Source organism: Lissotriton vulgaris, chromosome 1_1 (genome assembly GCF_964263255.1).
Source record: "Lissotriton vulgaris chromosome 1_1, aLisVul1.2, whole genome shotgun sequence".
Classification (NCBI taxonomy): Eukaryota; Metazoa; Chordata; class Amphibia; order Caudata; family Salamandridae; genus Lissotriton; species Lissotriton vulgaris.
Window position 1 is genome coordinate 219,743,727 of NC_141685.1, and position 27,846 is coordinate 219,771,572.

At 41.0% G+C, this 27,846-nt stretch overlaps 1 protein-coding gene across 3 annotated transcripts in view; it reads left to right on the plus strand.

Moving 5' to 3' along the window:
* The window catches only part of LOC147740932 (uncharacterized), a 366,615-nt gene that overhangs the window by 19,076 nt on the left and 319,693 nt on the right, over nt 1-27,846 (plus strand). For 2 of the 3 annotated variants that reach the window (XM_086936083.1, XM_086936085.1), the window contains exon 3: nt 15,124-15,345. In XM_086936083.1, coding sequence (XP_086792209.1) covers nt 15,124-15,345 — 222 coding nt within the window. The remainder of the gene's footprint in view (nt 1-15,123; nt 15,346-27,846) is intronic. The other variant, XM_086936088.1, reaches the window with a different exon arrangement.

Sequence of the window (27,846 nt, forward strand, 5' to 3'; positions counted from 1 at the left end):
ACTCATTATTTCCGAACACTGTCTCCACAGATTCGTTATTTCTAGGCATTGTCTCCATAGACTCATTATTTCCAGGGACTGTCTTCAGAGACTTTTATTTCCAGGCACTTGCTCTGTACACTAATTATTTCTATGCACTGTTTCTACAGACTCATTATTTCCGAACACTGTCTCCACAGACTCATTATTTTCAGGCACTGTCAATGTAGACTCGTTATTTCCAGGCACAGTCTCTGTACACTTACTATTTCCATGCACTGTTTTCTCAGACTCATCCTTTCCAGGCTCTGACACTGCAGACTCATTATTCCCAGGCACCTCCTCAACAGACTCACTATTTCCAGGCTCTGTCTTTACACACTCATTATTTCCAGGCACTGTCTCGGCAAACTCATTATTCCCAGGCACCTCCTCAACAGGCTCACTATTTCCAGGCACTGTTAATACAGACTTACTAGTTTCAGGCACTGTCTCTGCAGACTCATTATTTCCAAGCACTGGCAACATGTACTCATTATTTACAAACACTGTCGCTGAAGACTCATTATTTTCAGGCAATTTCTCCATGGAATCTTTGTTTTTAGGCGCATTTTTCAAAGGCTCTGTCACTACAGACTCACGATTTCAAGGCTCTGTCTCTACAGACTCATTATTTCCAGGCAATGTCTCTGCAGAGTCATTATTTCCAGACCCTGCCTCTACAGCCCCATCCTTTTCAGGTACAGTCTCTGCAGGCTCATTATTTCCATGCAATGTTTCTGCAGACTTCTCATTTCCAGGCTCTGTCACTGCATACTCACTATTTCCAGGCCCTGTCTCTTCTGACCTATTATTTACAGGCACCTTCTCTACAGACTCATTATTTCAAGGCACCTTCAATGCAGACTCCTGATATACAGGGCCTGTCTTCACAGACCTATTACTCAGCACTGTCTCTCCAGACTCATTTGTTTTCAACACTGTCTCCACAGACTCATTATTTCCAGGCACTGTCAATGCAGACTCATTAATTGCAGGCACTGTTTTTTCAGCCTCATTACTTCAAGGTACTGTTTCTACAGATATCATTATTTCCGGACACCTTCTATGCATTCTCATTATTTCCATGTACCGCCTCTTCAAGTTCAGTATTTTTGGGCACTGTCTCTGCAGACTCATTATTTCAAGGCACGGTCTTTGTAGACTCACCATTTCCATTCACTGTTTTCACAGACTTTTCATTTCCAGCCTCTGACACTGCAGACTCATTATTTCTTGGTATTGTCTCCACAGACATCATTATTTTCAGGCAACATCCCTGCATTCTCATTATTTCCATGTACCACCTCTGCAAGCTCAATATTTCCGGGCACTGTCGCCACGGACTCATTATTTCCATGCACAGTCTCTGCAGACTCATTTATTCCAGCCATTTTCTCTGCAGACTCATTATTTCGAGGCCCTGTTTTCACAGCCTCATTATTTCCAGACACTGTGCCTGCATACTCATTATTTCCGAGCACTGTCTCTGCAGACTCACAATTTACTAGCACTGTCTCCAAGTACTTATTACTTCCAGGCACGGTTCTGTAGACTCATTATTTCCAGGCACTGTCTCTACAGACTCCTTATGTTCAGGCACGGTCTCTGCAAACTCATTATTTCCAGGCACTGTGCCTGCATACTCATTATTTCCGAGCACTGTCTCTGCAGACTCCTAAGTTACTAGCACTGTCTCCAAGTACTTATTATTTCCAGGCACGGCTCTGTAGACTCAATATTTCCAGGCACTGTCAATGCAGACACGCTATTTCCAGGCTGTGTCACTGCTGGCTCACTATTTCCAGGCACTGTTTTCGCAGACTAGTTATTTCCAGGTACTGTCTTGTCATACATCATTCTTTCCATGTACCATCTCTGTATTCTCATTATCTCCATGTACCGCCTCTGCAAGTTAATTATTTCCAGGCACGGAGACTGTCTCCAGGTACTCATTATTTCCAACTCCTGTCTCTACGGACTCATTACTTCAAGGTACCATCTCTGCAGACTCATTATTTCCAGGCCTTGTCTTCACAGGCTCACTATTTCGAGGTACTGTCTCTACAGACTCATTAGTTCCAGGAAATGTCTCTGCATCTCATTATTTTCAGGTACTCTTTTTGCAGACTCATTATTTCCAGGTACTGTCTCTACAGACTCTTTATTTCCAGGCACTGCCTCTGCAGTCTCTTTATTTCTAGGTAATGCCTCTGCAGGCTCATTACTTCTGGGCACCTTCTTCGCAGACTCATTATTTCTAGGCATGGTCTCTGCAGATTCTTTACTTTCAGGCACTGTCTCTACAGACTCATTATTTCCAGGCACTGTCTCTGCATCTCATTTTTTCCAGGCACTCTCTTCACAGACTCATACTTTCCCAGGCACTGCCTCCACGTACTCATTATTTCCATGCTCTGTTACTGCAGACTCATTATTTCCAAGCCCTGTTTTTACAGACTCATTATTTAAAGGTACCTTCACTGAGGATTCATTATTTCCATGCCCTCAATATTTCCAGGCTCTGTCAATGCAAGCTTATTTTTTCCAGGCACTGTCTCTGCAGGGTCATTATTCCCAGGTACTGTCTCTACAGACTCATTATTTCCAGGCAATGTCTCTGCAGTCACATTATATCCAGGTACTGCCTCTGCAGTATTTTTATTTCTGGGCACTTTCTTCATAGACTCATTATCTCTTGGTATGGTCTCTGCAGACTCCCTATTTCCAGGCAGTGTCTCTGCAGACTCAACCTTTCCAGGCACTGCCATTGCAGACTCACTATTTTGCAGACACATAATTTCCAGGCACTGTCTTCTCAGACTCATACTTTATATCCACTATCTTTGCAGACTTATTATTTCCAGACACTGTCCTTACAGACTTATTATTTCCAGGCACTGTTTCAGATTACTCATTATTCCTTGGCACATTCTCTACAGACTCACTATTTCCAGTCACTGCCTCTACAGACTCATTATTTCCAGGCACTGTCACTGCATACTCATTATTTATAGGCACTGTTTTTGCAGACTCGCTATTTCCAGGCACTGTTTTTGCAGACTCGCTATTTTCAGGTACTGTCTCCACAGACATCATTATTTCCATGTACCATCTCTGCATTCTCATTATCTCCATGTACCGCCTCTGCAAGCTCATTATTTCCAGGCACTGTCTCTGCAGATTGCTTATTGCATTGCTTTAGGTTCCTCTTCAGAACTCCCTATGGATGTGACGCAATAGCTGCAACATTGAGTCTGTGGCCCTACAATCATCTTCAGAACTTGCACCCTAGATGCCATGTGTTCCTTGGAGATATAAGGGCATGAGGTATTCCCAGATTTGTAAGTAAGCTTGAAGAAAGATGCCACAACATTGAATTCAGTATTAAGTAATGCATGCTTTGCCACTTCAGTGTCCACCTCAGGGTATAACAATTTGCTCAATTTCCCTTGGGCAATCATTTGTGGTTGTGTAGGTGTTTTCATGCAGATTACGTCCAGCCAGCTAGTAAGAGAGCCACTGTAATTGTCCAGCCGAATAGTAAGCCAGAAAGTCCGGTGCCCCATGCCACTGAAGTCTGATGGCAGCTGCAGTTTTGGCAAGCTGATTCGTCGTAGCCCCTTACACCATATCAAATCTATTAGGATGGAATTCAGTGTTTTAAACATTTCCATTGGGTCAACTACTGGCAAATTAGTGACAAATTAGAGAATGAGCAGGATCATTACCATTTTAGATATTGCAAGTCACCCCGCTACAGAAAGCGGGAGGGATGTCCAAAAGGTGCTTGGGATCGCAGAGAGCCAATTACTATCTGGAGGGTCACAATAGATCCTGCTGTCCAGTTCGTTGAAACGCTGTGACCGATAACACAGGTTCACCCTTCTTTTCTCTGCCCTTATCAAGGAGGCTTCCTAAACCGATGTAAAGTGACCATACTAAGTGCCACCGACTCTGGTTACGAATCCATGTTTCTATGCAGTAGTCGCTCACCTTCCAGCATATAGCCCTGATGAAGTTCAATCCTTGAACGAAACACGTTGGCTTATTAACCGCATGGATTGTTACAATTAAAGATTGATGCAACAAAGACACTGATCAAGCTTCCTTGTTAAAGCATTACTGACTTAGGATTGCACCGCTCCATTGTTCTCACAGTTCTGATTTCTTGCACAGCAGGTGGCATCCTACATCGGTGGGTGCAGGAGCTGATTGTGCACACCAATCACCAACCCATATATAAAGCAAAGCACTACCTGGGGAACTCACAGAGGAAAGTGCGGGTATTGGAGTCCGCCGTTGGTTCTTCGTTCACAATAGATCCTGTGGGTCATCTTGTACCTGGAGCCCCAAGTACCTGAAAGTAAGGGGGCTACTACAACCTCTTGTTCACCACATGGGATCGCTTGCATTTGGAAGTTACCCTTAAAGGGGAATGCATCTGATTTCCCATCATTTATTGCTAGCCCTGTGAGGGACCCGATGTGCATACATTGTGGGCTACCATGAGCATGTTTTCTTGGAGCGCTTTGGTCTATATTACTATGACATTTGCATACACAGTGAGTGGACCATGTGGACAATAGGAATACACCACTCTTGAGCATCACTGAGCAACCTGCATGTTAGGGGCTCCAATGCGACCACAAAAGGCATGGGGAGAGCAGGCACCCCTGTCTTGTGCCACGTTGTATAGTGTAGGCTTCCGAAATGTGTGCCCCAGTGCTTGCCCTAGCTGTTGGAGATGTGTATAGTAGTTTAACCCATTGAAGAAATGTGTGGGGGACACCGAACCGCCTAAGAGCAGCCAACATGTATTCCCAGCTCAATGTATTGAGGGTCTGACGAAGGTCCAACAATAAACACCTTGCTCTAGGAAAAACTTCAGGACAGTCAGTCGGCCATAACATGATAAAGTCAGTGTATATTTAACAATGTATTTTTCCCAGGCACAAAGCCGCCATGGTCTGTGTGTACGAATCTCTATTAGGGTATGGAGCCAGCAAGCCAGCACCTCGCTTAGTATTTTGTGGTCTGCATTGAGCAGTGACAGCGGACGATAATGTGTAATGTCCCTCTGGTCCCTGCCAGGCTTTGACAATGAGGTCATTGGGGCCTGCACTGTCGTAGGAGGCAGCGGTCCCTCTGAAAGGGACACAAGATATCACCGCTGCAGCCGGGGGCCAGTTGTGAAATGAAAGTGGCATAGAACTCCACCGGTCGGCCGTCCAGGCCTGGGGTCTTGTGGCGGGGATGCTCCTTGATAGCAGCACGGATTTTGGCCACAGTGATCGCACTATTAACAGCTTTTTGACTGCCACCGTCTTTTGTGGCAAGTGCACTGTATCTTTTAAATTGCCTGAGGTTCAGTCACATGGGGACCAGGTAAAAGGATGTATAGGCTTGTTGACGCCATGGCGTGTGGTTATACAAGCGTTCGTTGGGGTAATCATTTCCTGTATGGGTGTGGAGGATGTTAAATATGAATTATGACATTATCTTGATTTACGCCTTGTCATCATTACCAAGTTTTGATTTATGATTCATTGTAAAAAAAACTATTTTACTTGTGAAGCACAGAGGTGTCTGTTTTCTCCAAACACATCATTTGGTGTCCCCAAGAGACAGCTTTAGCTGATTTGCCCCGTCGTGTTATGAAAAAAAATATTGGTTAAAAAACAACACTATTTCCATACATAGAGGGGTTCGGGGTAATCTGTCTTAATCCATTGGTCTGTTCAGCTGTCATTCATGTTTTGATTCTGCACTGCCCACTGAAGCATGCAGCTTGAAGCAGTGGGTCCACCTACTTCAGCCACTGGGTGCATTCGCTGTGGTTGATGACATATGTACATCTACCTAAAAAGAGGAATCCTGTGCCAGGGATAGGAGCTGAATACTTCACTTTTGCAAAGTTTTTTTTTTGTGTTTACTCATCCCATGTGTATTAACTATATTTTCAGGTTACAATGATTCAGAGCCAAGTAAATATTTTCTTTGTGCCTGTAAGAAGCATGTTACGGTGATATGCATTAAAAGTAAAACGTTTCTATACCTATTTTAAGTACACTTGCCTTTTAGAATGGACCTGTACTCTTCTACTAAAACTGTATGTGATTAATATAAAGTTTAATTTAGAACTGTTATTGCAAGCAATGACAACACGTTTTGGAGACTTTTTTTTGTATTCGAGGCATTCAATAAAAAAGCATACACATCTCACCAACTTGCTGAAACTAGCACTACTGGCTTGGAAGGGACAATTTGAGCCACCTTGCATGGCTCTGTAAACAAATATATAATGCAGTGCAGCAGCTTGGGCTGCATTGCAATACATTTCATTCTGGGAGGCGTTCCATCGGTGGAACCTGGGTATTCCCATGTATCAGTAAGAAGAAATCTTTCCTTGGCACACTACTTTACGTCATTCCTGGTATCATCAGTATTTTATCCAATTCCTACTTACAGGGCATACAGAAGTGTCATTGTTTATGTTATTGACTGGCCACTATTTTCATCCAGTCCTCCCTCGTATTCAGACCTTTATTGATTGCATCCAAATGGATCATGCACCATTGTTCCCGTGATTTTCTTATTACTTCTAATTTGCCTCCCCTTCTGCTTATATTGACTATTTCCAAAATGAACCAGGTAAAGTCATGGCAACCATGATTCTTTATTTTGAAATGGTCAGTTAGGGGGGCATTTTCTTTTTGATTTTTAATCGCTGATCTGTGCTCCAACAGTCTTATGCGGAGCTCTCTCCCGTCTCCCCCACATGGCCGTAGCCACATGGGCAGATCAAAAGATAAATTACGTTCTTACTCCAGCAGTTGTTTAGACTTTTGGGAGTCAATGTTTTTCCGTTAAACTGTATTATGAAATTGAATTTATGTTTTTATTGTAACCGTATTGTAAACGTGTAATAACTTGTTTTTAATTATTAATTGCAATTGTAAAGAACATTTTTCTACAATAATAAATAATGAGTTAATGTACTCTTGTGTGAGTGTACTAGATAGTAAAGGGATCTAGTGGCCATAGGCTGGGCGGTTCTAACAACCAATCTGGTTGTACTACGTAAATTAATGCGCCAAGGAAAAATTTCTTCTTACTGTAACAAGTTCCCTATCCCCCTGGCTGTCAAGGGGTCTCTCTCAAATTTTGAAACATTTTAAGTACAGTTCTGTTGAACTGGAGAGTTACTGAGCATAAGACCTCTGAAATATTCATATTCTCTGGTCCTATTTGAAAAGATTGTTTTCTGTTTTTCTAATAATACATCATGGATAGCTTTAAGACTTTTGGGTTCACGGAGGATCAATTTAATAAATTACTAAATCAACGCCCAAAATCAGGGGGGACCTCCAGTACCAATAAAAGTTGGCATGAGGAACTTATGAAAATTCTAAATTTAAGGAAGAAACTAATAAGAACGGAACTCCATGCAGAATCCCTTATGGGATACTTAAGAGCAGGAGTTATACCATTAGGGTTGCTCATCTGGAATTAACCAGGGTTGTTTACAGAAAATAAAAAATTCCTTGAGATATGGTCACACATTGCCAACAGGCGCAGTAGGGATTGGTTAATCCTTATTATAGAAACAGCACAAGAAGTAATAATTCTGGAACGCCAACAAATTGAAGAATTAGAAACAGCATTAAGACAAAATACGGCAGTGGACGATGCTAAAAAGAAATTGGAGGAGTTAGCACAAGATATCAAAGGGTATCATGACTATCTAACAAATAGAAAATCCACCAAACTCAAAAAAGATATTGAGAATTTTAGTGCTGAATTGGCGTATTCTTTCCTACAGAAGGACTATTATACTACTCGGAAAGACCAGAGATGGGAAAAGCCCCAACAAACGAGACAAATTTACTCAAGGGGAGGCAATAGGAGAATCACATTCTCAGAAACCTCAGGCTCTAGTGAGGATGAAGACCAAAATGAGCACATGGGAAGATCTACCTCTAATTATCAAAAAGAACCTCAATCTTTTTTAGGAAGTCGCCCCTACAGGGGGCAGAAGGGCTACCGGAACTATTCCAGGGAGGAGCCATTGAGGAACCATCAAACTCCAAATCTGGGAACACCAAATTATCTAAAAACCCGGAATGCGAGGTACTGGAGGTAAATGACTTTCCTATTGTTAACCTCTCAGACAGAATACTTACTACAGAGGAGGAAGCTGTTTTAAAGTATGGATTTAGTTTTGCTCCTAGTGCCCAACCAAATAAATTTGAATTAGAAAAGGACATACAAAGTTTTTTCAGAAAGGTTAGATTGAATAGGTTCTTTGCAGAGAGGAACTATGAGCCCGCTCCCAATACGACTGGTTTCAAACCGAAGTCAATTTTTACCCCCAGTCTTAACCAGATTGAAAAAAAGTAGAACTGTTTGAAAGGGTGGTAGAGATAGAAGTCAGGAACAGTCTATCTTCCCATAAAGGAACTACTAACAATTTATCTCACAGCCAGAGAGCAGCACTGAAAGAGTTACAGGACTGTGAGCAGATAATAATCAAACCCGCTGACAAGGGGGGTTGGGTAGTTATCCTCAACAGCAAAGATTATGATAACAAGATGAGGTCTTTATTGCAAGTGAGAGAGCACTATACCCCTGCTTCTTTTAAGATGATTGACAAATAGAAGAACGATGTCTCAACCTTCCTAATTGGGGCCGGCGAAATGACTCTATATGCGAAGATGAGTATAGATTTTTATTCAATAGAAACCCAATAATTCCAGCAATTTACGGATTACCAAAAATCCACAAGAGTATGGATGATCCGCCAATGCGGCCCATTGTAAGCAGTCTGGGGTCACTATTGGAGCCCCTCAGCAAATACGCTGATTTCTTTTTACATCCCTTAGTCCAGGCACAGAGGTCTTATTTAAAGGACACGGCTCATACCATTTCTATCTTTGAGGGGATGAGCTTTGATGAGGAGACCCAGTTCCTGGTTACCTTGGACATCGAGGCCTTATATACGAATATCCCACAGGATGATACCATTGCAGTTATATCCTCCATATTGGAGGATGTTAATCTCAATGGAGGCAACAAAGAATTCATCCTGGGGTGTATTGAATTAGTCCTAAAAAATTAAATTTTCCTTTTCAAGGAGGAGCTTTTTAAACAGGTTAAGGGGACCAGCATGGGGGCCACATGTGCCCCCAGTCTGGCCTGCCTCTACGTGGCTAATTTTGAGGGCAAACATATCTATAATGAAGTAGCAACATACTTTGAAAATATCATTCACTGGCACCGTTTCATAGATGATAGTATTTTCGTCTGGAACAGTGCCAGTGATGAGCTAGCCTCCTTTTTGGAGTGGCCTAATTATTGTGATAGGGATTTTAGATTTACAGCTCACCACAGCAACAGCAGTGTAGACTTCTTAGATATCAAAATCAAAGTCGCAAGAGGGAAATTGGAGGTCAAACTTTTTACTAAGCCGACTGACAAGAATACCTTGTTAAAATATCAAAGCAACCACCCAAGGTCACAAAAAGATAACATTCCTTTTGGAGAATTTTTGCGTCTAAGACGCAACTGTACAAATTTGGACGATTTTTACCACCATGCAGAGATCATGAGCAGAAAATTACAAGAACGAGGGTACCCAAAAAACTTAATAAAACAATCCTTAAAACGGGCAAGATTTTATGACAGAGATGCCCTTTTAGATATGAATAAACAAAAACCCAATAAAACTGAGAACAGGATAGTTTTTGTCAGTCAGTACTCAGGCATAAGCAACAAATTAAAAAATATTGTGAACCGCAACTGGAAAATTCTAAATAGTGAGCTAGAGGTACCACTTCCAAAACCCTTGTTTTCCTTCAGAAGAAACAAGACAATTAGAAACAGGCTGGTACACACATACAAAAATTCTTCCAGTTTATCCCAAACCACACTAACCGGCAATGGAAAAGCAGTAGGGAACTACAGATGTGGGTCATGCTCCTTGTGCCCAAATGGCATTGAAGGTAAAACACTGCAGTTTAACGGAAAAACATTGACTCCCAAAAGTCTAAACAACTGCAGGAGTAAGAACGTAATTTATCTTTTGATCTGCCCATGTGGCTACGGCTATGTGGGGGAGACAGGGAGAGAGCTCCGCATAACACTGTTGGAGCGCAGATCAGCGATTAAAAATCAAAAAGAAAATGCCCCCCTAACTGACCATTTCAAAATAAAGAATCATGGTTGCCATGACTTTACCTGGTTCATTTTGGAAAAAGTCAATATAAGCAGAAGGGGAGGCAAATTAGAAGTAATAAGAAAATCACGGGAACAATGGTGCATGATCCATTTGGATACAATCAATAAAGGTCTGAATACCAGGGAGGACTGGATGAAAATAGTGGCCAGTCAATAACATAAACAATGACACTTCTGTATGCCCTGTAAGTAGGAATTGGATAAAATACTGATGATACCAGGAATGACTGGATGTTAATAGGAGCTAGTTATTAATATAAATAGTGGCACTACTGTATGGCCTGCCAAGTAGAATTTTGGTACAACAATGATGAAAAGAGCGTTAAGATCACAGTAAATAAAATACATATGAAATGTACTTAGTGTGATTTTGATCTTCTTCAACTTCATACAAATTTAATGATTTTATTTTCATCATTCTAATCTTAGTAGTAAGTCTGATGATTAAACATACAAAAATGCAGAGACACATAACATAATGATCTATATTATACGAAGGAATAATGGTGGGACTACATTTAGGTACACAATCTGAACCCTCTTAAGCAATGAACAAAATAAGTGTACAAGACAAGCAAATGAACAAATTTTATTAAAACTACTTATCTGCCGTGAAAGTGAGGATTACCAGGTTTCATAAATTATACTGCCAAAGGAAATCAACATTTTGCAGATTTATCGTAACTAAACAATTTCGCAAGCTCAAACACATGAGTAACCATAGAAACCGAAATTACAGGACATAGAAATCTGAAGCGAGGCTTGGATCGCAGCGTATGCGTTTCCCAAATCGAGGCTTGACTAGCGAAAATGGCCGCGATCGATAGCGAGGCTTGGAACTTGCGTCGTATGTGGTATTAACCGGCAGTAAATTTCAAACACGCGCCAACTCCAACCAACAAGCCCCAGCTGATAATAATTGAAAACGAGCCAATGATAGGTGTAGGTTTAAATAGAGTTCAATAAGTTTAGAATGGTCTTTTCATTTCCAGTTCGGACGGGACACAGCAGTTACAACGGAGGATTCCTAACTACGGCGTGGGGTGTGAAGACAAGAGCTGTGATATTTATAGGTGAGCACAGCTCCCCGTAAATTAGCATAGCCCCTAGTATGATAATACCTTGGAGAAGGATCCTGACTGATCCCTTGTATCTGTCCTTTTCACTAGATCAAGATCAGCCAACCAACAATACCCACCCCTTATAAATGGTTCCTAAAACTGCAGACTAATGGTAAGATATGTGAAACTGTCTCACACCATACTGCCAGTCTAACGCCTGAGAAAAAAAAATTCCAGGGACCCTTACATAGATCGTTTCTCTCCTTGTATCTTTCAGAGAATAGATATTTTGGAACTGGAGTTGGATGGGTATTAAGTAAATAGAAGATCTACCAATGGATCACAGATAAACATAGTAATACAAAACAGAAGGTAATAGCAAGAAAAATAATGTTAAAGGATTAATGCAAAATTCTTATGACAATATGGGGTAAGCCTATTTTTTCTTTTTTTCCCATTAGAGAGCACAGTGCGACATAAAAGGTTTTTATATGTAAAAAAGGCAGTCTCCATGAACAAAGGACAGCCATAACATGGTAAATATAGTAAAGAGTGGTAGTAGAAAGCTATATCAACTCAATCGCATAGAATAATGAAATCCTTATTCCAATTTTCAGAAAGAATACAATAACATGAAGGTCTGAATGGTCCTTAGTAAATAATCTACAACAGGCAGATTACGTGCCATGTGAACAGGTACATGACAATAATGTTTAGCTATGTTAGAGGAAATGTCTTACCAGATACAAGGAGGGCTGAGATTAAGAGTAATAAAACATCATTACAAGAGCTCATTTAATTAAAATTAGAGTGTCCGAGGGGACATTACATGTCTAAACATAAGGAACATATGACCAATATGTGATAATAAGGTGTTGAGATTGATAGGCCAAAGATGTTCATAATAGGATTCTAGTTAGATTATAATCCTTCTTAGGGCAATAGGAACACAAGATGATCATGTAAGGACTGTGGAGTCTTGCTATTATGAAAATAGTCATAACAGGCATATTAGGAAGGTTTTTATCATTTGTATTATGTGCATAAATTAAAATGTATGTAAGACACTGATGGAAATATGTCTATCTGCAGGAGTCCTGTGACAGTGGCAACCTTTGTTTATTTCAATAATAGTTAGATCAGGCTTATTAAGCATTGTTGTGAAGGTTTTTACCATTTGTAAGATGTGTATATAATGAAATCTATCTAAGACACTGATGGAAATATGTTTATCTGCAGGAGTTTAGTGACAGTGGCAACCAACCAGTGCCCGATTACAGGAGAGACTTATTAGACAGTCTTGACAAAGATGGTTCAATATTAGCACAATCCATCGAAACGCGTCGACGCCTTTTTTGCACGATCAAGGGACCAACCCTAACCTGCAGACAAATAATTTAAGCAAGTCCAGGATTTGTTTTTGTTTATGTTCGGTCTCAAAACGTGTATTATCCAATGACAAATTGTATATGTCTCTGTATGTCTCTCCCCCTTCTTGTAAAACTGTTTTAGTTTTTCACTAATGAATGTCAATATTAATTGATTTTGCTTTTTATTCTTATGTGTACCAAAACTGTATTTTATGAAATTGAATTTATGTTTTTATTGTAAATGTGTAATAACTTGTTTTTAATTATTAATTGCAATTGTAAAGAACATTTTTCTACAATAATAAATAATGAGTTAATGTACTCTTGTGTGAGTGTACTAGATAGTAAAGGGATCTAGTGGCCATAGGCTGGGCGGTTCTAACAACCAATCTGGTTGTACTACGTAAATTAGTGTGCCAAGGAAAAATTTCTTCTTACTGTTACAAGTACCCTATCCCCCTGGCTGTCAAGGGGTCTCTCTCAAATTTTGAAACATTTCCATGTATCTACCCATGGATTTCACACAAACCCAGATTTACAAAGGTTTGTAAACCTGGTATTGAGTGAAATCGCTACGCCTCCCAGAGGATGGCATAACAAGGAAAAAAACAATTTTTCTGCTCATTATTTCCTTTTCTTATGTGCCCTGCAATCTTCAGCACCCATTGAAAGAGGAAAATGCCTGAAGAGATCCTTTTCTGCACAAAAACACATTTTCTTGTAACTCAGGTGCCCAAGTTACTTGGTGCAAAGATGCCTGTGTTGGCGCTAGGCTGCCTGAAGGACAACAGCACTATGAGAAGAGTAGAAGTGTGCCTTATCTTAGTAGAATTGGCATATTTCTGCTCGCTTGCTCGCTCCCTTTCACTCAACGCAGAGCAGCATGTGGCCTTGCTACACTGTGTTGAGTGAAAGGTTAGTAAATCTGGCCTTCGTATTTTTTCATTTGTTTAATTTTATGACGTTTTGTACGCAGTGCCTCATGGCTGAATGCATCCACTGTTACCAACCAAGCAGAAATCCCAGTGGAGGCCGCAGGAAGTAAACATCACTAATAAGGCGCATATTTATGAGGGCTTTGCGTCACTTTTGCACCACGTGAAGTGGTACATGCAGGGCTCTAAATCAGATCAATGAAGACAGGCAAAGCCGCCCAACTTGGCTTAGAGTGGGCTCATAAATCTTGAGTAAGGCAGGGCAGCGAAAATGGCGCCTTTCTCTGTGCTCTGCATTCATTCCATAGGTGTTCCGGTGGGTGTTTCCATGCAACATCCATGGATTTTGACACAGCCTGAGATTTACAAAACCATTTCCACCTGGCAAGCGCCAAATCCTTACCTCTCCCGAGGTGAGGCGTAATGCAGAGAAATGACTTTATTTCTCTTCATTTTTTTCTCATTCTTTGTGCGCTGGATTCTGCAGCACAAATAGAAAAAGAAAACTCCTCTTAGAATTGTTCCTGTCCAGGGAGGTAGCACTTCCTCCACATAAATAATCCTGCCAACAACACAGGCACCCTTGCACCATGATGCAAGGATGTCTGACTTGGTGCTAGGCAGCTGAAACAGTGCCAGCGCCGGGAGAAAAGACAGGAATGCACTGCATTTCATCAATACGGTGCATTCTTGCCCTTTTACTTTGGCAAAGGGCAGCACAGCATGGAGATTTGCTACGCTCTACTATGTCGAAATCCCATAAATGAGGGTTAAAAAAGGAGGAAAAGGAGCGCCAGCACAAGGAGAGGACAGAAATGAACCACATTGCTTAACTCGTTCGCTGAGGGTGTCTGCCAACGGCCGTCGTTAGCACTACCTCCGTAGAGCTGCGCACATCCGTTGGCCGACACAGCCCCGCCCACCTAATAGAACGTTCCGCACTGGCGCGGAACGTTCGAAGCAGTTAAGTTGTTAAGTGTGGTGGATTCCTGCGTAATCCAGCACAGCAAGATGCACTACCCTATGCCAAAACCCATAAATGAGGGCCCTAGTTTCTGCCCTGGACATGGGTTCTAATCCCAGATCAGGAATGAAACTTGTGTGATTTTTTTACAAGTCACCTGATCTCGTTCTGCCGAAAACCGTTAAAATCTTTGTGAAATGCAAAGTGGCTGAACAGTTCAAGGAGTAAGTCTTGGACTGAAATTAGAAATTACATTCAATGCTTTGATGTTCTGTATAAAACAATGAATGTAATGAGTTTATTTCCGTTATTGTGTGTACATCGGATGTGGCACAGGCTAATTTAAGATGTGGAAACCCTTTTTTCCTGCAAAATGGAGAAGGCCTTGGTGTTGGGAAGGGTTAGTGCAAGCCATGGCAGAACACTGGTGGCAAATCAGACCGTGAGATCAAAGTCTGTTCATCTGAACTGCACGCGTGACTTCCCAGGGTGCAGAATGTACTCACCAGCTTAACCTATTTCCTTTCTCTCCCTAGCAACAGAAGCCTCGTCACAGGTATCTGCCTCCGTTCAATCAACAGAGACCCCTGACCTTGGCGTGACCCCGGAAGCAGTCACCTTAGTATTCATGCCTGCAGTGTCCACGGAAGACCTACAAACCATCAATGCAACTACATCTGAACCTGCAAACGTAACAGAACCTCCAGGAACAGATGTATATACAGCACCTACGCAGCCCTCAACCGAAGAACAAACTGGTAACTCATCTGTGGTGGAGACCATAAAACTAGTACAGTGTACAAACAAACATAAGAACAAACAAATATCCTGAGCTAGAAATTCATCAATATCAGAGTCCAAGTATTGAATCCAAAGAATCAGAGTATCTTCGTTTATTTTCCATTCTTAGGTAAATCCAATCTTCACCAAGAGAGCATACAATAGCCGCTGCAGCTATTGTATGCTCTCTTGGTGAAGATTGGATTTACCTAAGAATGGAAAATAAATGAAGATAAAATGAAGATACTCTGATTCTTTGGATTCAATACTTGGACTCTGATATTGATGAATTTCTAGCTCAGGACATTTGTTTGTTCTTTCAAGTTTACATTTGTGACCTGTCTTTTTGTCACATTGTTTGGTTCTGGGTGGGTGACCAGGACCTTATCCTTAGACCTAACCAGATTTTGTGTTACATTACCAGTATTTCTTCCCAGCGCAATTAACTTTCATTCACCTGTTTGTTCTGTCCTACAAACAAACATAAACGCCATTTAGGCAATAAGCAAATTTACTCTAAAGCGGCACTCTAATATATGCAATGCTGAATTTACAGGAATCCCTGATTACTAATGGACAGTGTAGACTTACGGTGTGAAATTCCACTAAACCATATCACCACAGGCCCCTTGCTCCCCCACTTAGGTTTCCCCACAGAATACTGTGCAAATAACTGCACTGTAGTTTCATGTTCACAAATGTATTTCCCATTTCAAGGGGGATAACTCATAGTAAGAGCAATTCCATATGAAGATTCCGGTCACTGGGAATTTTCACATGAATTCTGATTCAGTCGTAATCGGGCCGTAATGGTTCAACGTGAATCTCGCTCTCATTCTAAGAAAGCAATCTCCATCATAGATATCTTTTGTGTTATGTGAGTGGTAACGTTTCATTTGTCTAACCGCCATTTTCCCACATCCCAAGCTAACGCAATATCAAACAGCGAATCACACAGCGCAGCATAGCGCGGCAAGTAAAGTTGCTGTGCTGCATTGCTTGAACACTTGACAGCACAACAATGCAATGTCTACTATAATGTGGCATTATTCTGCTCGCCCTCTGCGCTGTCGCCTACACAGGCATCCCTGGCGCCATGGTGCAAGAGTCTCTGGGGTATAATTACAAGAGGATATCACCACCAGAATGTGACTTTTAGCAACATCCTGGTGGCGCTGTGCCCCTCCCTATATCTACAAAGCGCCATTAAGCCACTTTGTGGCTTAACACCGCCTTGTTAATACGGCCCCTCTACATGCACCCCGCTTCGTGCAAGGGGCGTGCAATGGGTGTTGCTGTGGGTGTTCCGCCGCCAAACCTATTGCTTTTTGAGGCTGCCCCAGATTTACAACGGGGTGTAAATCTGAGGCAGCGCCAAAAACTAACACCATGCAGGAGCAGTCGTTAGAATGCTGAAACAAGGAGAAATACATTTTTTTTACCCTCTTTTCGCTTTTTCTATGTGTGCTGGAGTCTGCAGCCCACACAGAAAGAGCAAAATGCCATTAATGATTAATGGTGTCCCTTTCTGTACATAAACAATTATTAAATAATGACGATTTGCTACATCAATATGTGCTGCATTCTGCAAATAGTATTGTTCAAATAGTTTATTGTATATGATAACTTAAAATCGTTACAATGTACATTTAAAAAAAATATATTAAACATAATCTTCCATTAACCCCTTCACTGCTGGCCCGTTTCCGCCCCTGTGCGGTAAACAAATGAACAGGGGCGGACCATGACGAACCCCAGCCGTCATCAGCACACGAGCACCGTAGTGCATGACGGCTGGGGTTCGTCATCAGCATGCAAGGGGTTAAATACTTCTTTTCAGTGTCATGGTTACCAAGATTTTAAAATCTGAATAACATTATAATACACATAAAATGTTATCTAACAGTTGAACCGATCTGTGCAGGTTCTAATAAAAGCTTTCAGAATTGCGCAAATGTCTGAACAAGTCCAGGATTACTTTCAGCTAGATCCTGTTCGAGATAAGATGTCCATTTTAAATTCCAAACGTAACCATTTTTCTATGTTGTTCCCGTCATCCTGTAGGGTATAAATTATTTTTTTAATATTATTATTTTTTTTTTTGCTTGCTGCTTGAGCTAGTGGGTAGTGTTTGCGATGCCCTTGCCATCCTTGATCATGCTTTATTTGTCTCCTCTAAATCGGCTTGCCTTAAAAGTTTCCTTACTTTTGCTAGGCATTTGACACCCCGGCAAGCCAGAAATAATTGAGGATACTTCCGAACCAACGTATCACTGCTTGCCTGCAAGTGCGAATATTCTATTCATTAAGAATTGGTTTTAAAAGCCCACTCCTTATATCCTTAACTGCTGGGCAAGCACACAGCAGGTGTGTTAGCGTTTCATTACAGCAGCCGCATAGTCGACAGGGTGCAGCTTAATAGTTGCTTTGCCAGGACGGTTGTAGATATTGCGAATCATGCATGCCCAAGCGGTATTTTGCTAAACTCTTTTTTAGCTTGGTACTGTAATGTGTTAATAAGTATGCCTGAGGCTTTGTTGATATATAAGAGTTAATCACAGTCCACTCATGCCTGCGTTTCGAGGTAGTTACTTTGTCTTCTAGGAAAGACTTCTTCTTAGATGTTTTATTTTCCAATTTACCAAAAGCTACACGCTCTAACTGCCTGTCCCATGTTGTTTGTATATCAAGTTCACAAATGATTTTCTCAGGTATGCTCCCCATGAATGTGGAATGTCTTGGTCCATCTGGATTTTGATTTCTCTCCAGCATGTGTTGTTCAATGACCCCGGCTTAAATGCGTGGAATTTGTGGCATAGTTTCACAAAGCCGATCATGCTACGGAATTTCTGATTCTGAAGGCTGAATTCCAGCTGGACCTGAGCTGGAGCGGCGGAATTTGGTAAATTAAAAACTGATTTGTAGACCTTTGTCTGAAGATCGTTTAGCAGTTCCGCCTCTGTGCCGCACCAAACTACTAGGGTGTATGACAATTTTCGGTACAATTTGTGCTGCCATCACATTAGTATTGTTTATGTGCAGGGAGGGACACATTCCAGCAGATAAACAATCATTTCCCTTAAGGACAGGCCCCCTTGCACTATTGTGCAAAGGTGCCTGCTTTGGTGCGAGGCAGCTAAATTTAGTGCCAGTGTTAGGGAAAACACAGAGATGCACCATTCTCTTGTGAGTACGGTGCATCCCTGACTTTTTGAAATTTTGTGCAACTCCTCACATATTTTCTCATACATATGCCCCTCTGTGTTGTGCATAGTGTTTGTGCAACAAAGAGTCCCTTCCAATACAAAACATATGCTTCCCAACCTAAATAAGGAGAAATTAAAACAGGTTAGAGAGGAGCAAGTCTTTGTCCGATCTCTCTGGAACTCTCTTCCTCTCTCCACTAGTTCTCCCCACTTCCTTTGATAGGCGGGTAGTGTATTCTCTGGGCCTGTTGCTGGGGCAGCTATGCAATTTACAAACCTCATAACAGTGAGACAGCTTAAGAATATTTTAGAGGAAACTCACTTCTTACTGTACATAATATAGCATCCTCATATGGATTACTGCAGAAGAATAAATCCCATTAAAAACACATAGTGCACAGTTCTTCTCCGCACCCTAAGCATTACAGCTGTGTATATCCATTGACAAAACGATTTTACTGGTACCTCTGCCATTGGTTTTCTTTTCATGGTGATTTAAAAAGACATGATTACCCCAAAATGTAGACACATTCTGACTTTCTTGTCCTAATTTAGATGTCAAACCAGTGACCTAGCTCAGTTAGTTAATACACAAGCCATAATAACCTGCATGTGACTATACTTAGATTTATGTAACTAGATTTTCATTTGTGTATGTAAGTGGTATTTGTAAAACATTAATCTAGTCAGTTTTGAGTGCTTTATAGAGTCAAAGACAAAGACACATTCAGACAGTGACTGCAGGTGATACTGGGTTCTGAGAATGGAGCAGGACTTTCAGTCACTCCTTGTGTAGTGTTTTTTACAGAAGTCTTCTGCACTATCCTAACTTGGAGCCAGACTTAGATAGCCCTGATGGATACAGGGACAGTGCTCCAAGTCCTAGGTGCACAGATGATTTTTTCTTTTTTTGCACTTTCTTATTTCCAGGTTGATGGGGTCATGGTTGTGAATGTGCCAAGAGTCACCAAAAATGGTGAGCTGGCCACCCAGGTAGGCAGAAGTGCCAGTAGTGATGATTTTGTAGAAGATGCAGGAGGTATTGAAGGTGGTGCTGGCTGACAAAGGGGCCCAATGGAGTTCCCAAAATGAATTTCATATTATATTTTTTATTAAGCCATGGATGAGATGTGCTTCTGCATGTTGACTACAGTGTTGTACAGTTGTTCAGTGGCCGGCGCCGCGCTGGTGCCAATGCGGTATGGACTTAGTGGGCACAAAGCTACTCAGCCTGGGGCTGCGTCAGGGCGTGCGAGCCTGTGCCCCTGCTCCTGGATGCAAGAGCTACGCTCACAGGAGCTCGTAGTAAGTCACATCCCCAGTACTCTACATGAGAAATAACCCAGCTTGCAGGCTTTCAGTTCGAGGTTGTAGGAAGGATATGCTGTATCGTATGGATGAGTCTCGCCCATAGCTAATGCACAGGCGCGTTGTGGGTGCATTATTATTAATATGTGTCTGACTCTATCTCTTCGTCCATGGGTCTGGAAAGGTGTGGGTTATTCTTGGCATGCACCCCTGCACAGCCGCACCTCTAGAGGGGGGAGGAGCCAATTCCAACATGGCTGCCCGGAGCTTCAGCTCCATGGAAACCCCGCTTACAACATCCTAACACGGCCCTCCAAGCCCCACTAAATTATCTGTAAGGGCCAAATGCCAAAATCGGACGATCAGGAGCATCTGACGCTGGGGCCGCTGATACTTCCAGCGGCTGCTCTGCCGTGATATAGGCAATATCCACCCATGGCGATAACACCTCAAGATGTGTGTCCCGTTTCACCTGTGTGGCCCGACCGCAGTGTGTGGATGGGGGCCCATGGCCACAGGGGACGGATGGGACAGGTTGCATGACCAGGAGAGGATTTTAATTACGGTTCTCACCCCCTAAATATGATGTAGCCGCTAACGCCTCCCTGGGAGAGCCAAAATAGACATCAGCTTTTTGTCGAGCATGAAAGCTGGGTGGAGACCTGGGGATTTGTTTTCACACCTCTCCAGATAATGACACGGGTAGACTGTGGTGCCCAGTTCAGGAGCGTGGGAGCATTTTGACCAGGGATCATATGTGTGCAGCAGTGGTGAAAGGAGGTGCAAATACTGAAGATGCTCCTTCTTTTGACTGTCTGGCTCCTTTTCATCTCTTGTTCTTCTTTCGTTGGGTCGGCTCCCTGGTTTTCTTTGGACTTGGCCCTCGTAACTTTTGGACTGGAACTCGTGTGTGCCCCTCCATTTTGGGACCCTCTCCTGTTGTCGCTCTTGCCCTGGGTGCATCTTGCCATGTTGAGATGGTTTCCATCGATGCCTACGACCCGGGTCTTAAAACGTGTTATCCTGGTGCACTCGAAATCACCTTTTCTAAGTCAAAAAGTATAAAGATTTAAGGAAGCGCTGCTCAGGCCACAAGGCGTCCTGCCCTTGTCTTCAAGTAACCCAAAACATAGAGTAGGAGGGGAACTCCCTTCTACAACTGAACGCGCTGTTTTACAATAGAACTCGAAAGATTCTTTTCAGTCTTTCACTTATTTTCAACACATCAATTTTACATGTGTAACGAATTATGTAAATGATCAAAGGTTCATCTGTTCAGTATAATGCTTTTATTATTCCATCTTAAGCATTTTCATTATTTCCAGTTAGACATTCATTTTTGCAAACCCAATGCATTTCGGGTCTGTCCAATAGACCCTTCATCAGGGGACTACGAATAGAAAAGAAACAGGACCTGTTAATTCACAGTGCTGAATAAACACAAAAGTAAGGGCACATGTTGATCTACATTTGCAATAATAATAGCGTACATACTCGTAAACATAATGCCACATCTTAGTTCACGTGCTAATTTTAGGTAATTCACCACAATCAACAGCGTAAATGTAATAAGCTACTAAGCTTCCTAATGCCTAACTGTTAGATAGCATTCAAAACACTGATACATTCTCACTGCGTCTGTACTTACAAAAGACCGTCCGGTCTGATGCCTACGATCGGCGTTTCTGCGTTTCGCGCCAGCACTAACTCATTCAAATGCTAATTCCGAGCACGTGATCGGAAAGCCTTCCAATCACGGCGACGGAACCCTCATCATGTGACTAGTTCCGTATCAGCTTCAAGGAAGTGTTGGAAATATTTACGCGCTAGCAAAACAAACTAATGCGAAAGTAATACCGGTGGGAGCTATGTTTATAAAATTACCAAAAAATAGAGGCCATTACCTAGAAGTAACTGTAAATATGTACAATTAGTGTGCCAATTCGGGATGAGTTAAAAATGATATATACATGAGCAAAAAAGGTATATCACACTTTAAAGAACACATCAAGGGTTTAGGTATGGTACAAACCCATATTATGAATGTTTATAAAAAACATGAATGTTCGATTCTGTCATTAAGCCCGATGGGGTGGCTTGAATTAAGTTTTTTAATCCAAAAATATTCACTTCTGAGTCTTTGCTTATTGGGGTCCATGTCGTCACGTGGTAGGATTTTCTCTAAGACCATAAATTTTAGTTGGGAAATTTGATGGCGTGCTTCAAGCCAGTGACTTGCCACTGTGGATTTTGGATTCATTAATCTAATATTGCTTTTATGTTCAGTTATGCGTTTTTTCACTTTTCTTTCCGTCTGTCCTACATAGGTTTTTCCGCATGGACATTTTATGGCATACACACAATTCATCGTGTCACATGTACTGTTGTGTTTCAGCTCTATAGGATATCCTTTGGTAGGATGAGTGAATTGGTTTCCCATAATTACATTGCCGCAGTGGGTGCAATTTTGACATTTTTGCATGCCTCGGTAGGTTATGGTTGGTTTCTTGGGTGTGTTCAACATTTCTTTGATGTTCTTAGATCTTTGAAAAGCGAAAGTTATGTTATCTTGATACAGGCCTATTAGATCAGGTTCTCGTTGAATGAGGCCCCAGTGTTTATTCACTATTCTTTTGATTTTAGTAGCATCTGTAGAAAATTTCAATACGCACACTGTTTTGGTTTCTTTTGTTTTTTCCACTTCTTTCAACATACTGGCTCGAGATTGTTTAACCACTTTGTTTACAGATGTTTGCAGTACATCATTAGGATATCCTCTAGTTTGGTATTTTTTTATTTGTTCCTGAAAATTTTGTTGCAACTCAGTTTCATTGGACGTAATTCTTTTAATTCTTATGAATTGCGACGTTGGCAAGTGCTTTTTCAGTGTCATGGGATGAAAACTGTGGAACAATAATGCAGAGTTCTTGTCTGTTTTCTTAATGTGGACATTAGTAGTGATAACATTCTTCATTATGGATACTTTCACATCTAGAAATGCTATATTATGCTCATCTATGCTATGAGTGAATTTTATCCTTTCGTTGCAGGCATTTAAGGCAATGATGTTATTTTCCAAATCTCCTTTGGTTCCTCTCCATATTATGAATAGGTCATCTATGTACCTTTTGTACATGATCAAGTGGTTTATCCAGGATGGATTCTCTAGAATGTGTTCTGTTTCGAATTTACTCATAAAGATATTCGCATATGAGGGGGCCCCCCCAAATCCCATTGATGTTCCACTGCTTTGGTTGTAATATTTTCCATTCCATTCGAAGTAGCTACAGAATAATGCAAATTGCATGAGTTGTATGATGAGCAGCTTTTGTTCTTCCTGTATATTGCTTTTCACAAGACTCCATTCCAATGCTTCTATACCCTCGTTGTGTGGGATAGAGGTGTATAGGGCGGTAACATCTATAGTGCATAGCAGATATGTTTCGTCAGTTTTTAGCACAAGCTTGTCCAACATGTTCAAGAAGGCTGTCGTATCCTTGATGTACGTGACTGTGTTTTGTACAATAGGCTGTAGAAACCTATCAATGAATTTTCCTATGGGCTCAGAGATAGACCCACACGCAGAGACAATGGGTCTAAATGGCGGGTTAGTCAGGTTTTTGTGTACGCCTTGACGCCTTGTGGCCTGAGCAGCGCTTCCTTAAATCTTTATACTTTTTGACTTAGAAAAGGTGATTTCGAGTGCACCAGGATAACACGTTTTAAGTTATTACCTGCAGCCCTACCTATCCGTGGTAGCACCTACAAACATACAAACATGCAATTAGACGACATTGCACTGACCACCACCAACAAAGCAGAAACCTTAGCGTTTACCGCTGAAGCAGCAAAAGAAATTTATGATTTGATTCAGGAGACCAGGCAATTCACTTCACAGAAAACCACTACGGCACAGCTAATACGCCAATTTGAATACTTGAGTAAAAAGGAAATAAATCAGAGGATGCATGCCACCACACTCATCCATTACCATAGAAACCAAAGAATACCCAGGGGCCTAAGGATTGCCCTCAAGCCCATGTTGTGCAAAAATAGTAAAAAATTTATTGAACGTTGGTATCAGATTTTAAACAAATGTTCGTTGGATTTGATTCTGCTTATAGTGGAAGAACTGTCTAAAGCATTAATGGAAATCGAAGAAGAAATTAAAACACTAAAAGCACAAATCAGTACAATCGAAGACATGGAAAAAACGTTAGAAGATGTGAATAATAAACTAGATAAGTATGCTAAAGAAGTGAATGAAAGAAAGATCCGTAAATACCGCAGAGACACTCTGGACTATAAACTAGATGAGGTTTATACTTGGGCCGATATCTACAACCAAAAAAAATGGCAATCCCAGCAGCAACAACCAAAAAAAACCACTACAACATCCTCTCAAGAGAGTATAGTATCAGACTCAGATATCGCATCTACAAGGAGACCTCTAACAAAAACCATAAACCTCACAGGAGAAAAACCTTCTACAAGCAATGTCACTCCTCAAGTGAGTTTTTTAGAGATCAGCCCTGCGGCAAACGCTCCACCGACCAGTACAAACCAACAAGACGAGGAAACGGCAAAAAGCATAGCAGAAAGAACAAGGAGCCAGAAAGAGAAAACGAAAAACAACTGATAGTGAACATTTCATCTAAACAACTCACACAAGTGGAAACTGATCTACTTAATAAAGGGATGACATTTGTACCTACTTACCGCTCGAATGCAGCTGAAACAGACATAGCACTGTTTAAATTTTTCAGATCACTCAAATTAAGATATTTCTTTAAAGATTCGATAGATACTCAAGTTGAAACTAATTGGGAAAAAGAATTTCGCCCCAAGAGTACATTTTGCGCCCCATTCACTCACAAGACAATTGAAGCCTTCGAAAGATCAGTTCTCACAGAGGTACAACAAATAACTTACAGAAAACCTCAAAGAAACAATCTCACATCTAAAGAATGGAATACGTTAAAAAATTTAACCAACAACAAACAATTGACATTTCAAAAGGCAGACAAGGGAGGTGCCCTTGTAGTCATGGACACCGATTTCTATATCAACAAAGTGAATGATCATGTGAACAACACAGATATTTACCTTCCACTAGAATCGGACCCTACCAAAGAATACCAATCAATCCTCAAAAAGATTATCGATGATGCTCATGAAAACAACTGGATCAATGAAAAAACTAAACTGTTCCTGGAAACTAAATACCCGAGAAGACCTAAGTTGTATATGACACCAAAGATACACAAAAACCTGACTAACCCGCCATTTAGACCCATTGTCTCTGCGTGTGGGTCTATCTCTGAGCCCATAGGAAAATTCATTGATAGGTTTCTACAGCCTATTGTACAAAACACAGTCACGTACATCAAGGATACGACAGCCTTCTTGAACATGTTGGACAAGCTTGTGCTAAAAACTGACGAAACATATCTGCTATGCACTATAGATGTTACCGCCCTATACACCTCTATCCCACACAACGAGGGTATAGAAGCATTGGAATGGAGTCTTGTGAAAAGCAATATACAGGAAGAACAAAAGCTGCTCATCATACAACTCATGCAATTTGCATTATTCTGTAGCTACTTCGAATGGAATGGAAAATATTACAACCAAAGCAGTGGAACATCAATGGGATTTGGGGGGGCCCCCTCATATGCGAATATCTTTATGAGTAAATTCGAAACAGAACACATTCTAGAGAATCCATCCTGGATAAACCACTTGATCATGTACAAAAGGTACATAGATGACCTATTCATAATATGGAGAGGAACCAAAGGAGATTTGGAAAATAACATCATTGCCTTAAATGCCTGCAACGAAAGGATAAAATTCACTCATAGCATAGATGAGCATAATATAGCATTTCTAGATGTGAAAGTATCCATAATGAAGAATGTTATCACTACTAATGTCCACATTAAGAAAACAGACAAGAACTCTGCATTATTGTTCCACAGTTTTCATCCCATGACACTGAAAAAGCACTTGCCAACGTCGCAATTCATAAGAATTAAAAGAATTACGTCCAATGAAACTGAGTTGCAACAAAATTTTCAGGAACAAATAAAAAAATACCAAACTAGAGGATATCCTAATGATGTACTGCAAACATCTGTAAACAAAGTGGTTAAACAATCTCGAGCCAGTATGTTGAAAGAAGTGGAAAAAACAAAAGAAACCAAAACAGTGTGCGTATTGAAATTTTCTACAGATGCTACTAAAATCAAAAGAATAGTGAATAAACACTGGGGCCTCATTCAACGAGAACCTGATCTAATAGGCCTGTATCAAGATAACATAACTTTCGCTTTTCAAAGATCTAAGAACATCAAAGAAATGTTGAACACACCCAAGAAACCAACCATAACCTACCGAGGCATGCAAAAATGTCAAAATTGCACCCACTGCGGCAATGTAATTATGGGAAACCAATTCACTCATCCTACCAAAGGATATCCTATAGAGCTGAAACACAACAGTACATGTGACACGATGAATTGTGTGTATGCCATAAAATGTCCATGCGGAAAAACCTATGTAGGACAGACGGAAAGAAAAGTGAAAAAACGCATAACTGAACATAAAAGCAATATTAGATTAATGAATCCAAAATCCACAGTGGCAAGTCACTGGCTTGAAGCACGCCATCAAATTTCCCAACTAAAATTTATGGTCTTAGAGAAAATCCTACCACGTGACGACATGGACCCCAATAAGCAAAGACTCAGAAGTGAATATTTTTGGATTAAAAAACTTAATTCAAGCCACCCCATCGGGCTTAATGACAGAATCGAACATTCATGTTTTTTATAAACATTCATAATATGGGTTTGTACCATACCTAAACCCTTGATGTGTTCTTTAAAGTGTGATATACCTTTTTTGCTCATGTATATATCATTTTTAACTCATCCCGAATTGGCACACTAATTGTACATATTTACAGTTACTTCTAGGTAATGGCCTCTATTTTTTGGTAATTTTATAAACATAGCTCCCACCGGTATTACTTTCGCATTAGTTTGTTTTGCTAGCGCGTAAATATTTCCAACACTTCCTTGAAGCTGATACGGAACTAGTCACATGATGAGGGTTCCGTCGCCGTGATTGGAAGGCTTTCCGATCACGTGCTCGGAATTAGCATTTGAATGAGTTAGTGCTGGCGCGAAACGCAGAAACGCCGATCGTAGGCATCAGACCGGACGGTCTTTTGTAAGTACAGACACAGTGAGAATGTATCAGTGTTTTGAATGCTATCTAACAGTTAGGCATTAGGAAGCTTAGTAGCTTATTACATTTACGCTGTTGATTGTGGTGAATTACCTAAAATTAGCACGTGAACTAAGATGTGGCATTATGTTTACGAGTATGTACGCTATTATTATTGCAAATGTAGATCAACATGTGCCCTTACTTTTGTGTTTATTCAGCACTGTGAATTAACAGGTCCTGTTTCTTTTCTATTCGTAGTCCCCTGATGAAGGGTCTATTGGACAGACCCGAAATGCATTGGGTTTGCAAAAATGAATGTCTAACTGGAAATAATGAAAATGCTTAAGATGGAATAATAAAAGCATTATACTGAACAGATGAACCTTTGATCATTTACATAATTCGTTACACATGTAAAATTGATGTGTTGAAAATAAGTGAAAGACTGAAAAGAATCTTTCGAGTTCTATTGTAAAACAGCGCGTTCAGTTGTAGAAGGGAGTTCCCCTCCTACTCTATGTTTTGGGTACGACCCGGGTCTGCCATTTTGTGGATTCTTTTTTTTTTTTTTATCCTCATTTGTGTGCATAGCTCCAATCTATCAAAACCGAGAAAAAAAAAACCACCACAGAGCGAATAGCCAGAAGGTCATGTGCTGTGCCAACTCAGCAATATAGCTGGTGAGGGATTTATCTATCGAGGGGTACGGCCAGTTCCCATTTGGCA